General features: G+C 44.2%; 2 protein-coding genes across 4 annotated transcripts; one reads left to right on the top strand and one right to left on the bottom strand.

Annotated features, from left to right (window-relative positions):
- The first annotated feature begins 587 nt into the window (after positions 1-587).
- On the top strand, positions 588-10,216 carry LOC148428750 (uncharacterized). 3 transcript variants are annotated; one of them, XM_088418440.1, is made up of 7 exons: positions 588-700; positions 3,021-3,293; positions 3,894-4,039; positions 5,229-5,368; positions 5,432-5,590; positions 6,532-6,702; positions 8,293-10,216. In XM_088418440.1, the coding sequence occupies exons 2-7, from the start codon at positions 3,043-3,045 to the stop codon at positions 8,296-8,298; spliced, it is 873 nt and encodes a 290-aa protein (XP_088274566.1). In that variant the 5' UTR covers positions 588-700; positions 3,021-3,042; the 3' UTR covers positions 8,299-10,216. The 3 variants fall into 3 exon arrangements, with proteins under 3 accessions (XP_088274566.1, XP_088274564.1, XP_088274562.1); XM_088418438.1 differs by adding an exon at positions 1,405-1,514 and having other exon boundaries at positions 6,532-10,216; XM_088418436.1 differs by having other exon boundaries at positions 6,532-10,216.
- A 740-nt stretch (positions 10,217-10,956) lies between these two features.
- Positions 10,957-14,673, bottom strand: LOC148428749 (uncharacterized). Its single transcript, XM_088418441.1, has 4 exons — positions 14,513-14,673; positions 14,072-14,236; positions 13,514-13,737; positions 10,957-12,557 (listed from the first exon to the last, which is right to left on the bottom strand). The coding sequence occupies exons 2-4, from the start codon at positions 14,226-14,228 to the stop codon at positions 12,429-12,431; spliced, it is 510 nt and encodes a 169-aa protein (XP_088274567.1). The 5' UTR covers positions 14,229-14,236; positions 14,513-14,673; the 3' UTR covers positions 10,957-12,428.
- Between the last annotated feature and the right edge of the window lie 1,826 nt (positions 14,674-16,499).

Here is a 16,499-nt window from a genome sequence, read left to right as displayed (position 1 = left end):
TTCTGCCCCCCCCTCCCCCCAATATCATTTGTATGCAATAAAACAACGCTCATCAGTATTACCAATAATATTGGTTTCATTTGAATTGTTTTTTAACATCGAAAAAAATATCAAAAAGTGTTCCAGCCGTTCACACCTAGTTGATTATGTTGTAGAAAACCAAATTCTAAATACAACATGCTATGCCTGCCACTTCATCCAATGAGGAAAAACATGTACTGTCATATTTCTTACAATATGTATTATCGCAGTAGCAGTGCTACCTACGATGGTAACAGGAAATATGTTATCTACGCAAAGAGAAAAACATTTGTTTTTGCTTCTTCGACATCATTACTTCTGTTTGCCGCACACAACATGGCGGCAGCTCAGAGTTACGATAATATGCCATTAGAATAAAGTACGAGTGTCTCTTTGTGTGAGGGGAAGCTCTTTTTTTCATTTTTTGAGGGCAACTACCCAGTAAATTAAAATGTAATCATCAAATTGTATAGGCGGGGACGTGAGTAATACATACGTTTGTCCAAAGGATGGCAGTATGTACCCGAAAGCTCGCAATACGCCAATATTTGTAAGAAGAAGAAGATTTTCGAGTAAGCTGCGCCAACCTCTGCTGCGTGTGTGTTTTTCGCATCCAATTTTTTTTTATTTCCTCTTTGCAGCATTTCTAACGACGAAATCAACCAAAAGGCCCAAATAGGTGAGAGACCGTTTCACTTACACACTAATGAACGTCTATAGAGTGCCGGCCGGGCTAGCAGCTAGTGTTAGTTCTTGACTCTGATGGATAGAAACTAAGGACATGCACTTGAGTAGTGCACCAATACACTTCATTATCAGCACTATCGCCGTAGTTCACGTAAACGGAGTAAAGTCACGTAAAGTTTATTCGCGTTTTTGAGTGAAAAGGCACGGTGAGAATTACAGTGAAACGAAGTAATTGCAGGAGAAACCAAAGCTTTCTGAACCACTGAATCAGTTTGAAGCAAATGCGCCGAAATGGCTCAGCGCTTTGACGCGTTCGACACGATTAGTTGTGGAGACATCTGGATAAATTTATTTTGCATTTGCATTCAACAAAAGTACAAGTCGAGGTTTTTATTCCTCATTTCAACTCCCATATTAGGGACTCGACCTCCAACCGCATAACTCAAAACAGAACATTTTTATCCCCAAATCTTTGTTTGAATAACATTAATTGAAATGTGAAATAAGTACTATCATGTCATTTACAATTCTTAAAATGATTTTATATGCTTCTAAATCAATATAGTATGCATCCGTTTTAGAGCGTTTGCACAGAAGGTGGAAAAGGCACTTTTGTCAAGCGCCAGTTTATTGCCTCTTTTCTGACGAATTTTGACTCATTATGAAAAAGAAGACTGCTTTGCTTGTCTCCTTCAGCCCTTGGATGTGCGCTTGAACAAGCTGGCATGGTTGTCGGCAGGTGGGGGGCGAAGCGGCAAAGGGCAACCTTCTCACGACAATCGTCACATAGGGAACGAACATCCCAAGTAAGATGAACAGTAAATCATCTCAGAAGATCTCCATTTCAAACAAATTGGACAGATCAAAAAATGATTACCCCTGGAAGAGTAACGAGGATGTTTGTGCAAATGACGAGCAGGAAAGTGAGGACGTCCGTGAATGAAATGAGAGGAGCTATTTGTCAGATAGTCATGATGACTTTTGGGGCTTTTCGACAAGTTAATTTTCAGCTTTGTCAACAAAAATAAAGCACTGAAACTTCAAATTGTTTTATTGTTGCGACATTAAATTCAGCCTTTGCGTCTATGAGCATGGGTACATTGCCTCGTACTTGTCTCGTTTCTGCCCCCCCCCCCCAACAAACGTAACAGTGTGTTATTTGATACACAACGAAGAAATGCATCTAAAAGTAGCTTAATTTAGTCATTTTAATAACACACACCATGTGTTTTAACACATTTGGTGCCAAGCATTATTGGAAAACAAAACCCAGAGAGCGCCGATATATTTAGCATTTTCAATCATCTTTCAAGGCCAACAGATTATTGTGTTCTATGTCAACGTACCCTATGTGTGCTATCATATGAAAGATTGACTTCCATTCCTTATTTTGAATTGCCATTCCAGAATTGGAGGACATTTTGGTTTCAATTTTTTTTGCAGGGTATACCTTCACTTTTCAGATTTTCTACGTCATAGTATTTGTTAGGTCATCAACTATCATATTGATTAGTTCATCTTACAGATCAATGGTACCATTGTCATTACATGATTTAATCAATATATTAATAAATTTACTGTTCATCACAGTAACAGTGTTATAGGTAACAGGGTTGCAAATCTATGCAAATATTTGCTTTCCCTCAGGAGTACAAACTATCTGTTTAGCTAGCTATCTGTTTAGCTAGCTTTTGTAAATAAGAAATAAAGAAAAAAAGATCCCCCAAAACCATTGTCTTATTATGACGTTATGCATAATATGGTTGCATGGGGTAGAGAGAGTCATTCTAGTGTAAACTTTTTTTTCTTTGACACTGATGCAGATGGTTTCTAACCTGACCAGTAGAAGAGCGATAATTGAAAATGGCCGGAGTTTGCCCTGTCCTAGCCTATGGCCTCTGCTGACTTTTTTGGAGGTCTCAAGGTCCTACTTATGCCGAAACATTTTTGTAGCTTCCGGTCAAACCGACCAGGACTGGCTGTAGATTTTCGACTCTAGGTGGCGCTGCAATGTAAAAGTATTGCAATAGTAGTGTAATACCTTACATTTCGAATACGGCAATATTATAATGTAACTTATTACTTTGCAATGACAGCAACAAGTCATAAAATAAGCAGTACAGTTTTGAAGTAACTTGTAACTTGTTCTATTATTTTTTGACTTTAAATGAGGCAGCTGATTGTCCGACGTGACTTTTGTGAGGCGGCGTATTCATGACACTGCTCCACTCATTATATTTTTGTCATGAGACCAGTGAGACCCTTGAGGCTTTCCATAAATTCCTTTGCATAACTCTCCTCCTTGCTTGCAGGACATCAGCTCCACAGACGAAGATGTCCTCCTCAGCCTCCTCCGTGCCGTCTGTCACCCTCAACAGCGGGGCTCGGATGCCCCTTTTGGGTTTGGGCATGTACAAAATGTGCGGCGCCGAAGTCGTGCTCCAAGCTGTGGACGCGTCGCTGGCCGCGGGCTACCGGGCCTTCGATAGCGCCGCCGTTTACGCCAATGAGGCCGAGCTGGGTCGCGCCCTCAGGGAGCTCCTGCCAAAATACGGCTTGACCAGAGGAGACGTCTTCATCACAAGGTGTGTGGTATGTGTGTTGTTCTGTGTGTTTTCTCGCCCTCGAATAAAATTCTGGTCGAATACGTTTTTTTATGGAGAGGAGCTGTCACTCTTGACGGATGCTTACCTAATACAGTGGGCCCCAGTGTTACGAACTTAATCCGTTCAGCGGCTAGGCTCGTAACTCGAATTGCTCGTATGACGGGCAATCCAAACCTATGTTAATTAGTGAATGCGTGCAACGCGTGCAAAACCCTTCGGTAAAAACATCACGACTTTATACACATATGAAAAATTGGTAACATTAGTAACAGTGACACCTTGAATCAATACACACCTGGTAGATAGAAAAAAAACAAACAAACCTGCAGATAAGTCGCAATGGCCTTTAAGCCACAGGGCTCAAATCATGAGGAAAAAGTCACGGCGTGAAGTCCCCAAAATACGGTATTTACCTTGGTCTCATTCTTTCATATCTCAAAACCTTGTATTTTAACAGGGGTGTCTAGACTTACGCAAACCACTTGAAGTAAATGAGTTGGCTCTGTACATGTTGATTGAGTATGAGCGCTAGAACCGGAAGGGCAAATGTTGACGAAGCGTTCCTTCTGCCCGCTGCAGTAAACTGAGCCCCAAAGATCAAGGCGAGGGGGCCACGGCAGGAGTCCTCCACAGCCTCTCCAGCCTCGGCATGGACTACATCGACCTTTACCTGATCCACTGGCCTGGCACTCGGGGCCTTGATGTGACTGACCCGCACAACCCAGGTGCCTAGGTGGACTGGCCTAAGACGGGGCTGTTCGAACTTAAGGGCCAAGGCCGTTTATGACTTGCGCTTCGTGACCTAGCGTTAAAAGTGCAGGAAAGCTGCTAACTACATCATATTTTGCACTACGTGATATTTGGACCACACTGTAGTTCTGTAGTTTCTGTCGGAGGGCCTGGATAAATTTTAATTGTGTTTGTCGCGCACTTTCCTAGTTTTTCGATCAGGGACTGGCAAGAACTGTTCGTAAGACAGATAGGGAACAAAAAAAGAATCAAGAAACTTGAAGTCAGAGCAGTATTTCCCGGGCCTTGTAAAATGATGTGACGGGCCAGATCTGGCCCCAGAACCTTGAGTTTGACTCCTGTGTTGTAGAATCTAAAGCAAGGGTTTCAAACTCGAGTTTTATTGTGGGTCACATTGTGGTCTCTGTAGTTTCTGTCAGCGGGCTTGGATAAATTTGAATTGTGGGTGTCACGCACTTAGCTAGTTTTTAAATCAGAGACCGGTAAAAACTGTCCAACACAAAAAAAAAGACTACTTGCAAATTTGGTATTTTAGCCAGAAACATGAAGTCAAATTAGTATTTTGCGGCCCACATAAAATGATGTGGCTTTGACTTTGACCCCTGCCATTTACTCCATAATATGTTCCGAATATGAGTCTATTCCTTTATTAGTGCTTCATTGTCACTGCCCTTATTGCCCTATTACTGTTTTTTTTTTATTGCCTACTTTATTATTTGCTCTATTGTGCGGAATGTTCATACAGTAAGCCTGCTCAGGAAAGTGAACAGAATAGGAATTTCTTTGTGTAGTGTTATGCATCTGACAAAACATGAATCTTGAAATGACACCCGCTACACATCCATACATCCATCCATTCATCCTTCTATAACCTCTCATCTGATAGGCCGAGGACTATTTGGACTGTTTGCCAGCCAATCCCAGGGCACACAGACAAGCAACCATTCGTACTTACTGTACAATCACACATAAGGCAACTTGGGAGTGTGCATTACACCTAGCATGCATGTTTTTGGAATGTGGGAGCAAACCAGAGTGCCCGGTGAGAACCCACCCGGCAAGGCGAGAACATTGCTGTTATGTTATCCACACGGCTCTCCTGTGTAAAGTTTGCACGTTCTCCCCGTGCCTGTGTGGCGACGCTAACAAAATTCATGTCGGCAGGCAACAGAGCTCAGAGTTGGTCCGCGCTGGAGGAGCTGCACGCTCAAGGGAAACTCAAGGCCATCGGGGTGTCCAACTACACGCCGGCACACATGAGGGAACTGATGGGCAGCTGTAAGGTCCCACCCGCCGTGCTGCAGGTACGCGCGCACGTTATCCGCCTCGGCCGCTCTCTCCGCGTTTGACGCCGATCCGTCCCGCAGGTGGAGTTCCACCCGCTGGAGCAGCAGGACCAACTGAGGCGCGTGTGCCAAGAGTTTGGGGTGTGCTTCCAGGCCTACACGTCCCTGGGTAGGGGGGAGCTCCTGGCGCACCCGCAGGTCGTCCAAGTGGCCCAGAGCTGCCAGCGCACTCCCGCTCAGGTGAGAGCTTCGCTCGCAAACTCTGCTCTTCTTGACTACCGTACTTTCCCGCCCAAAAGACGCACCGTATCCATCCCTTGCCTTATCATCACTCCGCTTGGGCTGACTGAAAGGCTCATGACATTGTCAAATATAAATATAAATCTATATTTACTTTCAACCCCTCATTGTTAAGTGGCATCAGCCCTCTCCATACATATATAAAATAAACATTTGTTATGAAAATCACTAAATTATAGTTACGTACAATTTATATTTTCAAGAGGAGGTCCATATCTACTATAAATGTTCGCGAAACCAGTGTTCCCCAAGCACCGGTCCATGGCCTGGTACCGGCCTGTGGATAAACTGGTACCAGGGCACATGGGCCGCACCTGAAATAATGGATGTTTTTATCAGTTCATTCATTTGTGCTTTGTTTGGCTTGATCTTTGTTTTTTTGGCGCCGCCTCTGGCCGCTCCCGATATTACATTTTGAAGTGAGGAGGATGGTGTGGCTTTGAGTGCAGTCGGTGACGCACACATTTATTTTTGTCTTTTCATTTTTTTTCCTTTACCCCCCTTAGAGCGAAACGACCCTCCCTAATTTCCAACCATTTTTTTTTTTTTTGCACGTTGTGGCTAAAGTGATTATTATTGTACAGTACGTTTTACACATTCCTTGTGCGCTTTTAAATTCAACTAAATTGTAGAATTTAAGAGTATTTAGTTTGATTTGAAAAATAAAAAAAGGTTCATTTTTATCGATTTCTGTGTGCCCTATGATTGGCTGGCAACCTGTCCAGAGTGTCCCCCACCGATTTCCCAAAAACGGCTGCCGTAGGCACCAGCACGTTGTAGAAAATGGATGGATAGATAATATTTCAAGAGGTTTGCAAGAAAGCGGTTTGGAAGCCGTGGCGGAAATCAGCGGTTGATTCGCCTTTTTGTGTTGCCTTTAGGTGCTCCTGCGCTGGGCGGTGCAACAGGACGTGCCGGTGCTCCCCAAGTCGTCCAACCCGGAGCGCATCCGGGAGAACGCCGCCATTTTTGACTTTGCGCTGAGCGACGGCGACATGGGCAAGTTGGCGGCTTTGGATCGAGGACACAAGTTCTGCTGGGATCCCTCCCAGGTGGTTTGATGGGAGCCGGCTTCACACTTTTAACGCTTGTGGCAACATGTGACAAATGATGGAAATTCCTTCGATTTTTTTGATATTATAATAGAATCAATGGAGGGGGGGAAAAACCACGAGAAAGCTGAAATTTCCACATGATGATTAAAACGTGTGAAATTTGAAAATGCAAAATTTCAAAACTTTTTTTGAAGTTTAGACTGGGTTTTAGCATGTTTAATAAAATAAGGTGTCCTTCCAGTTTTCTGTTTTGTGGCCCTCAAACAAAAGCTCGGACACCCTTGCATAAAACACAAGCAATGTCTTTGTAATTCTCTTTTGAATGACATTCAAATCCACCCCAAACGATCCACCCGCAGCCAGCCAAAAAAAACATCTGTTTTGTCGCCATTTTTCCACAAGACTGAACCTAAAAACAATATTACTTACTTTCCTCGCATTCTTTCCTTCTTTATTTCTTCCTTTCTTTCCCTCTTTCATTCCTTTTTCTCTCCTTCCTTCCTTTCTCCCTCTCCATTTCTTCACATTCCTTCCTCCTTTATTTCTTCCTTCCATCCTTCCTCTCCTTGATTCGCATCCCTTGCTTTTCCTCTGCTTCCTTCACATTCTTTCCTCCTTGATTTCTTCCTTCCTCCCATTCCTCTCCCTTTCCGCTCTTCTTTCCTTCCTTCACATTTCTTAGTTCCTTCTTTCCCTACTTCCTTCCGCCTTTCTCTCCTTCCTTCCTTTTCCGTCCCTTCACTTTCCTTCCTCCTTTATTTCTTCCTTTTCTCCTTCTTTTACATCCCTTCCTACCTTCACTGCTCCCTTCCCTCCCTTTTCTTCCTTCACTGCTTCCTCCCTTATTCAATCGCTCTCCCCTTCCTCCCTCCCTTTCTTCCACCTGCTTTTCTTCCCCTTCCTTCACATTATTCCCTACTTCAGTGGTTTTCAAAGTGGGCGGTACCGCCCCTCGGGGGGTGGTGTGAACTTTCAGGGGGGCGCTGACGAATAAACAGGCGAATGGGGGGCGTTGAAATAGTGAAGGGGGGCGATTGAGCAATTACATTGAAATGTGACGTTGGTGTTTGTAGAAAGACCGGAAAAATTGATTGTCTGTAATAAAAAGTCGACAAAAAACAAGCTTTATTGAAACAAGAAACGTTGTCTGCTCGAGCGCTCACGAGCAGCGCGCATATACCGTATATCACTAACTGTCGCGAGTTTATCGTCGATGCAGGCGACTGGGGAAACCACCACCATCCAGTCAGCCGCAGAGGAGCACACAATAGCGCGCCGGCAACGCTTAACCACAGACGTATGCGCACAGCGACCGGCTTAATGCATCAGCTATCAATTTTTATGATTCGAGGTGAACTGCGCATTGGTCTATTTAAAGAAACGAAATTAGCGAATAATATCTGAGGCGCCTGTCTTCTATTTATTTAAGCTTCTCTCCAGATGCAAGTCAGTTTTTATAGCTGCCAGAAAGCAACTATACGTGCGCGATTTTCTCATCATCACGACAGAAATCATTTTAGACGGTAAGCTCAATGCTATCTAAAAACGAAATTTTTTGGCTCTAAAAACAGTTTGCATTTTTTTCAGGGATAACCATGGCAGCTTCAGGAACATCGAAAAAGAAGTGCAGGCAATACTCTGTAGAGTACTTGAAGTATGGATTTATACAATCACCGACCAATCCGCAACAACCCATGTGCTTGGTTTGTGAGAAAAACTTTTCAAATGAAGCAATGAAGCCGTCTAGGCTCCTCGAACATTTACAGAAGATTCATCCCAATAAATCCGGTAAAACATTGGCGTTCTTTCAAACTCTTCGAGATCAATTTCTGAAGCGAAAAACAATGAATATGTTTATTTCCTCATCGAAAAATTCAGATGACGGTCTGAAGGCTTCTTACAACATTTCTTTGCTGATAGCGAAAGCCGGCAAGTCCCACACTATCGGAGAAGACTTGATTCTGCCTGCAGTTAAAGAGGTTATTAAAACAGTTTTGCACAAATCTCCTGAACAAATCATAAAATCGATTCCTCTCAGTGACAACTCAGTTCAACGAAGAGTGGACAAAATGGCTGAAAACGTCGAAGAGACTCTCTGTAAGATGTTGATGACAACTGAGTTTAGTTTGCAATTGGACGAATCCACTCTTCCGGGAAATCAATCACTACTTCTTGCATATGTACGCTTCATCAAGGATGGATCTTTGTGTCACGAATTATTGTTTGCACGTCTCCTGGAAACAGATACCAAAGGAGAATCACTGTACCGAGCTGTGGAGGACTATTTCCAGGGAAAAAGCATTCCACTTATAAACATCATCTCATGTGCTACAGATGGCGCCCCGTCCATGGTTGGTCGCCACCGTGGATTTCTAAGTTATTTGAAGAAAGCTGTTCCGGAAGTCCTCACAGTTCACTGTGTGATCCATCGACAACACTTAGTGGCAAAGAATTTGAGTGAGAAGCTAAATAAATCCTTATCTATTGTGATTACTGCAGTCAACAAAATCAAAGCAAATGCTCTCAATTCTCGACTGTTCCATCAGCTGTGTATTGAAAATGACGAAGATTTTCAATGCCTGCTTCTCCATACAGAAGTTAGGTGGTTGTCAAAAGGTAACTGTTTAAAAAGGTTTTACACACTGTTTAACAGTGTTCTGGATTTTTTTCAAGAACCCAATCCTGAGCTTTACGACAAACTGAAATCGAGTAAGACAGATATTGCTTACCTCACTGAAATGTTTTACAAATTCAATGAAGTGAATTTGCAGCTGCAAGGTGATGAGACTTCGTTAATCAAAGCCAAGTCCGTCCTCTCAGCATTCCTCTCAAAATTACAGCTCTACAGCAGAAACCTTGGACGACGCGAATTCCGTCAGTTTCCTTGTTTGTCTAACTTGGAGAAGGAAACGGGAGTGAAGGACGATGACATTGCCGTGTACTGCGCTCATTTAGCAGAACTCTACAGAGATATGTCAGTCAGATTTAACGACATATTTTCTCTTGAAATCCCTGATTGGGTGATCGATCCGTTCACTGAACCCAGCACAGAAGTGCCAACCCATCTAGAAGAGGAACTTGTAAGTTTGCAAAATGATGAGGATCTGAAACCAAAGTTCAAAACCTCTTACCAAGCCTTTTGGATGCAAACAGCGATCCCAAAACGCTATCCAACCCTATGGAAAGCCATCAAGTTGTTTTTCATTGCTTTTCCGACTTCCTACCTGGTTGAAAGGGGGTTCAGCGCTGTGACAAGGCTCCTCACCAAACAAAGAAACAAACTTAACATCACAGAGCGCGGTGATCTGAGACTGCTCCTGACAAACCTTCATCCTGATGTTGACAGTCTGATTGCAATGCACCAAACCCACCCATCTCATTAGGCAGGACAGTTGTTAATGGTTACTCGTTCAGTTTTACAATTTATTTCAAGTTCAGTTCAAGGTGTTGTAATTGAAGAATAAATGATAACCTTTTTTGTTTATTAAAATTGTTTTTTTTAGTCTTCAAACTGTTTGTGATTGATGAATCAACCAATTCTTGAGACATTTAGCAATATAGTCGTTCTAGCGTTCGTTGGAAAGGGGTAAAGAGGGGGCGTTGGCATTTTGGCCCGGCGGTGAAGGGGGCGGTGGCCAAAAAAGTTTGAAAATCACTGCCCTACTTCCTTCCTTCCTTCCTCCCTTTCCTTTCCACCCTTCACATTTATTGGTTCCTTTTTTTTTCACTCTGTCCTTCCTTCTTTCCTTCCTCATTTCTTTCTTCCATCCTTCCTTTGCTTTTCTGTCCTTCCTTCCTCCTTTTCTCTTCCCTTTCTTCACATCCTTCACATTTTCCTCCCTTTGTTTCTCTCCGTCCATCTCCCTTCGCACTCCTTTTCTTCCCTCTTCTCCTTTTCCATCCTTCCTTCCTTCACATGCCTTCCTTGCCTTTTTCTCTGCTTCCTCTTTTTCCTTTTCATTGCGTCCTTCTGAGTTAAGTGTGTGCTAGGAACACACTTAAAAATGTATTCTGGCCCTCTGACAGAAAGTATGACTACAGTGTGGCCCACCATAAAAATGAGCCTGACGCCCCCGCCCTACAGTATATTGTCCATACGGGATTATTCTTGCTGCTTTGTAGCGCAAAAAAAGAAATAAGTAAAACCCTATCTTTTCCCCTCTGATTTTTGCCAGCAGATGGGATGTAATCGGGCCATCCCTAGGCCCAACTTACATGTTTCCTGTACGACCGGAAAGAACAAAAGCCACCTTGTAGTTCCGAACAAGATTTATTCAGGACAGCATCGGGGAATAAGAAATTTCACAGTTGTATCAAGAAAATGCCTGTTAAAAAAGATAAAGGAAAAAAAAAAAATCAAATCTCCACACATATTCAAGTAATACCGTTGCAAAACTGCACATTTTTTCTTTTGAGCGTCAACATGCGTTGAAGTTTAAGGCGGCAGACATGATTTCCCTCCACGCTTTACGCAGGTTGACTGTTTTCTTGACACTTCTTTCTTGTTCTCAAACATGTCATACATCTTAATAGTTACAAAAATAAAATCAAGCAACGTTTACTGTATAAACTCTTTAAAAAGAAGTTCTGGGGTTAGATATTATTTTCCATGTCATCATAATCACACAACTAGAACAATAATATTCAAATACAAATGTGGTTGTATGTAAAAAAAAAAAAGAGCCAGTCAGATTGTCTTGATTTCCATTTTAAGAAACTATACTAAGACAGAATAACGTAGCCACGGTCATATTTCATCGCCGCATACAAATCAAGGCGAAATTTTCGAGTGGCCTTCCGAACAAAGAAAAACACATCTCGATCCAGTGTTAAGTCACGTGACGGCGCTCGCCGCCGCCGCCACAACAATATTTACAGCCTTCTCACAATTTCAAAATGGATTTGTGCTTTTACAAAGTGGCTCCTGCTCCGTCTTTCCACAAAAGATTGGATTGAGATTGTCTGTGTACAAGATTGTTCTCCCCTAGCCTGATTGCGCACGGCAGCGCGCAAAATGCGGCAAAAAGCTTCTTGGATTCCGGAGTCGAACCCATGACCCACGCATGTGTGGTGGACGCGCCAACCGGCCTACCGCCGTGCCGCCCCGTTACTATATAGCATAGGTGTGGAACTCCAGTCCTCGAGGGTCGGCATCCTGCATGTTTTCCGGTTTTCTTTCCCCAACACACCTGATTCAAATAATTAGCTCATTAGCAAGCTCTGCGGGAGCTTCGAAATGATCCCAATCATTTGAATCAGGTGTTTTTTGAGGGAAAAGGTTTGAAAACATGTAGGATACCGGCCCTCGAGGACTGGAGTTCGACACCTGTGTTCTAGAGGATACCGGCCCTTCAGGACTCGAGTTTGACACCTGCGCTACAGCGCGAATGAGCAAAATGTTATTACAATTTATTTGCTCTTAATTTGAAAAGGGAAAAGCTTTTTGGCGCGCCGCCTGTAGGACTTTGATGATTGTTGAGTCGCCTTGGTGCCACGGTACGAGCGGAAGCGGCTGGACTTTCAGGTCCGCCCCGTCCGACGTCTACAGCGCGTTGCATAGTGTTGGCGCGAAACCAACCGCGTAAGACCGCATCCGGTAAATGCACCTGTTGCCCGCTTCCCAACAAATCGGCATGAAAAGTAGTCGAAGAAAAGACACCTGAGTCCGCATGGCCGCGTCTGATTGCAGGCCCGGAGGAGCCCCGCCCGCCGGTCCCATCCGGCTACTCGGTGCGATGGGTGTGGTTGTCGTGGTGGTTGTTCTCGCCCTCAGTCTCCTGGTGGCTGAACAGGTAGCTCCACCAGGTTTTGGAATGGTGGATCCTGCCGCCGCCGCTCTTCAACTTCAACTCCTGCAGTCAAAAAGTGAAACAAGGTGAGAGTGGCTTGCTGCGCCTTGAGGTTTGAGCTCTTTCAGTGCCTTTTAAAATAGTAATGACAAAAATAAATCATAGAATTCAGGTCAAATATGTTTGTTTTTTTTTTTTATATGGAGGCTAGCTGACACCCTTGACTAATGCTTACCAAATATCAACAGTTGAGCACTGTAGTCATAACTGTGACCAATGGATGGCAGTGTTTCCACCATAATAACGAAGAGTGATTTTTTTTTTTATGAGTAATTAATGATTTATTTTTGTAAATAGATCTCTCCTGTAATCTCAAAAGAGGACGTTTTATCTTGAATATTTTTCTCTAAACAAACATTTATCTATAATTATTTCTTTTTGAGAGCTGGTCCGACGCGACATGCTGGTTATTTTTTGTGGACCAATATTTAATAATAATTAAATGAGTTTGACACCTGTGATTTTAGGCAAACTAAAACCTGCTCCCAATATTAAATGGAATAAATGATAGACGTGACAATTGGAAAAAAAAAAAGAAATACTGTTGAATACATTTTGTATGTTTGTCACTCTAATTTTGCGAACATACGGCAATAAATACTTCGAAAAAAAATTGGAAAAAAGCTTTGTGGCAAAAAAATTGTGTGTGTTAATCTGGACGGCCGAGTTTCTGCTGGCAAAGAAAATTTACCGTAAGGTATAAATAAAGAAACCTTTGAAATGCCCCCCCCCCCCTCTAAACAAAATAAATAAATTGTAAAAGTTGAAAAAACTTGCAAATTTGGTCCTTTAGCCAGAAACTTTTAAGTCAAACCATCAATTTGACGGGCGCATAAATCGATGCGGCGGGCTGAAGCTGGCCCCCAGGTCTTGACTTTGACACGTGTGCTCGCCATTGAAAAATAGTAGTCATGGCAACCAGCAGTCGGTTTCCATGTGGCAGGTAAGCAGCTTCTCACCCCTCTGTCCAACAGGCTGTCAAACTCGTCGCTAAGGCGCCGCAGCTGCCGCCCGTACTTCTTGGCGGCCCACAGCGCGGGGGGAGCCGACTTGGAGCGCCCCCGGAAGGGCGCCCCGTCGGTGGGCGTGCCCGCCTCCTCCTCCGCCCTGGCCTGGAGCTCCTCGTCTCGGGACAGCGCCGACGCGTGGGACTCCGAGTTGAGACGGATCCGGCCCGATGTGGCTGGACAAAAAAGGTAAGACGGAAGTTTTTTTTTTTTTTTTTTTTTTTTAAATGGGCTGGCCAGGGTATTATGACTGCGGTTCTCAAAGTGGGGTCTGCCGTCCCCTGTGGGTCCGTGGCCTGACTGCAGGGGTCCGCGAAATAATAAGGGTTATCCATAATAGTAAACTAATAAAAAGAACTCTTTGCTCGTGTGAATATTGCATAATCAACCCCGAGCCTTATTTTGTCAAGAACATTTTCTGCAAAGAGTCATTTGTTTGTTTTTGAACGAGAGCGTTTTGCTTTGGGTCGGCTCCGAATGAGAAAGATAGTGGTTTCCGAATGGTGTCACCTGCGATTCGGAGCTCCGGAAGGGTGAGGCGGAGGCCTTGGCGGAGGTACTGCTCCTGCTCCGGCTCCTTCTTGGGGGCAGCTTGGCCTTCGGCCCCTTCTTCTAGCTCCTCGGAGGGGTCGGACTCGCCGTCGGATATGCTGAAGTTTGCGGCCATCGGAACATCTGGCCAATCGGGAAAGAGAACAAGAAAGCGAGTCGAACTGGGCTCGATGGCGACAAAGTCGCAAGAAAGTGGCAACAACAAGGCTAACGCTCCGAGAGTCCATCGATCGACCGGCCGCTCCAAAGGTAGTTCAGACGCCGTTTGTTGGCCGGCAAACGCGCCCTTCGACGCGGACGTGTTCTCCCCGAGCGAACAAAAGAAAGTTGGTGCCGGGCGGAAGCTGCCGCGAAGCCGCGACCGGACCTCGCGAGAAGCCCAAAGACGATTTTGCTCACCGGTTGCCCGCTGGGGGAAGAAGTCGAAGCGTGGCGGCGGCGAACCGGCAGCTGTCGTCGTCGTCGTCGCCGCCCGGGTGCTCTCGGGTGCTCTCGGTCGCCGTCAGTCCTTGTTGTTGTTGCGATCGCTTTTCTTTTTCCTTTTTTTCTTCCCAGTCCAATTCCAGCCACGCGCTCAGCCAATGGCTGCGCGGTGACGTCACTGTTGCGAGCGAGGACTGGGCTGCGGTTTTTGTTTGTTTTTCGCCGTTGGCGGAGCCCCTTCGCGAATATCGAAGGCGATTTTACGACGATTGGCGGCAAAAACCTGGCCCCGACTTGCTCGTACGGTTGGTGGGGAAATTGGACACTTGATCAAACGTATCAAGCAGAGGCCACTTCCGATTTTAGCATGAAATCCGGACATACTGTAGGACACAGAGGCAAAAGTCATGTCAATACGTGTCAACATTTAAGGATCATTCATTTATTTTCGCGTGGATTCCGAAAGCGTGTTTTTTTTTGGACGAACATTTTTTACGGGACACTAAACGCAAGTGGCGGGAAATTGTTCTTCCGGGTTGGCCGTACGCATCGCCCAGTGACAAACTGAAAATGAGTACAGCGTTCCCTCATTTACCGCGGAGTGATCTTCCCAAATATACCCGCAGTAAACGAAAACTGTGAAGGACAGACGTTATTCACATTTTTATTTATTTGTTTGTTTATTTGCTTATTTTTTTAAGTACATAAAATAGTTTTTTTTGTCTGGTCCGACTATATATCAAGAAAATAGCAAGGTAAACCTACAATAAACGTTTGATTACACATATATGAAAAGCAACATAAAAGCGTAAATTCGATCCTTTTCTGAGTTTTTTTTTTGTTCAGAGAAAAATAAGTACATAAAATCACTACATTTAAGGAAGAAAATCGCAAGACAAATATCAACTTTAAATCGTGAAATAGAGAAGTAACTGCATGCAATTGACAAACAATCAACTGCTCCAACCCAAATGCTAACTTCAAACATCGCAGTAGAGCGATTTCTGCTGGTGCTATATGGCACTGCACTCATCTCAGTTAATCCTTTCTGGAGGGCAGTCCTGGAAGACCGGTATCCTGCGTGTTTTCCGGATTTCTCTCTCCAACACACCTGATTTAAATCAAGATCATTTTCAAGCCCCTACAGAGCTTATTAACTAATTTTTTTAGCGACTTTGTCACCTATGGCCCACATCAGGGGTGTCAACGTCAATCGGGCAGGGGAGCCGAAATGAAAAAAAATAACTACAAGCCCAGGGCCGGACTGATCGAATTCTCGTTTAAAACAGAGAACACAAGAACACAAGAAAAAATATGTTTTCAGCCAAGTACCCCGTAACTAGTGAAAAGCAAACCAACAAACCTAAAACCTCATCGGTTTCTGATTTATTCGACTTCAGAACTTTTCAAATGTCATTTGTATTGGTCCACAAAAATATCATCAACAAAAAATGTGATCATAGAAGAGGTCTGCTCTGAAAAAGAATGCGGGATGCTACACATCCTAGTGTTTGTAGCATAAGGTTAAAGCCCTTAGCTGGCTTTGTTTTCGTGTTGCACTTATATTACTGTGTTGTGTTTCAATTGCTGTGTAACCGTAAAAGCACAAAGCCATAGTGTTAGCCGGACAAATTTATCATTTACGTTCATGATTTTCAAACAGGGCGGCTCGGTTAGCGCGTCCGCCTCACGGGTAGCTCGTCCGGCTCACAGTTAAGGGAGCCGAGTTTGAATCCAGCTGGCTCGAGCCTTCCTGTGTGGAGTTTGCATGTTCTCCCCCAGCCCGCGAGGGTTCTCTTCGGGCACCCCACTTTCCTCCCACACTCCCAAAACATGCACGGCAGGTGTATTGGACATAGGAATTGGTCCGTAGGTGTGATTGGGTGCATGCATGGTTGTTCATCTCTGTGTGCCCTGTCATTGGCTGCCTACTGTCTAAAGTCAGCTGGGATAGGCACCAGTG

Source organism: Hippichthys cyanospilos, chromosome 1 (genome assembly GCF_059441005.1).
Source record: "Hippichthys cyanospilos isolate Australia breed blue-spotted pipefish chromosome 1, RoL_Hcya_1.0, whole genome shotgun sequence".
Classification (NCBI taxonomy): domain Eukaryota; kingdom Metazoa; phylum Chordata; class Actinopteri; order Syngnathiformes; family Syngnathidae; genus Hippichthys; species Hippichthys cyanospilos.
Note: the sequence above shows the minus strand (reverse complement) of the source record. Positions and strands in the feature narration are given on the sequence as shown.

Coding starts and splice junctions, on each gene's coding strand:
- LOC148428749 (XM_088418441.1), bottom strand. CDS start 14,228: ATGGCCGCAAACTTCAGCATATCCGACGGCGAGTCCGACCCCTCCGAG. Junction 13,738..14,071: donor TCCGGAGCTCCGAATCGCAG/GTGACACCATTC, acceptor TTTTTTGTCCAG/CCACATCGGGCCGGATCCGT. Junction 12,558..13,513: donor ACAGCCTGTTGGACAGAGGG/GTGAGAAGCTGC, acceptor TTTTGACTGCAG/GAGTTGAAGTTGAAGAGCGG.
- LOC148428750 (XM_088418436.1), top strand. CDS start 3,043: ATGTCCTCCTCAGCCTCCTCCGTGCCGTCTGTCACCCTCAACAGCGGG. Junction 3,294..3,893: donor GGAGACGTCTTCATCACAAG/GTGTGTGGTATG, acceptor TGCCCGCTGCAG/TAAACTGAGCCCCAAAGATC. Junction 5,369..5,431: donor TCCCACCCGCCGTGCTGCAG/GTACGCGCGCAC, acceptor TCCGTCCCGCAG/GTGGAGTTCCACCCGCTGGA.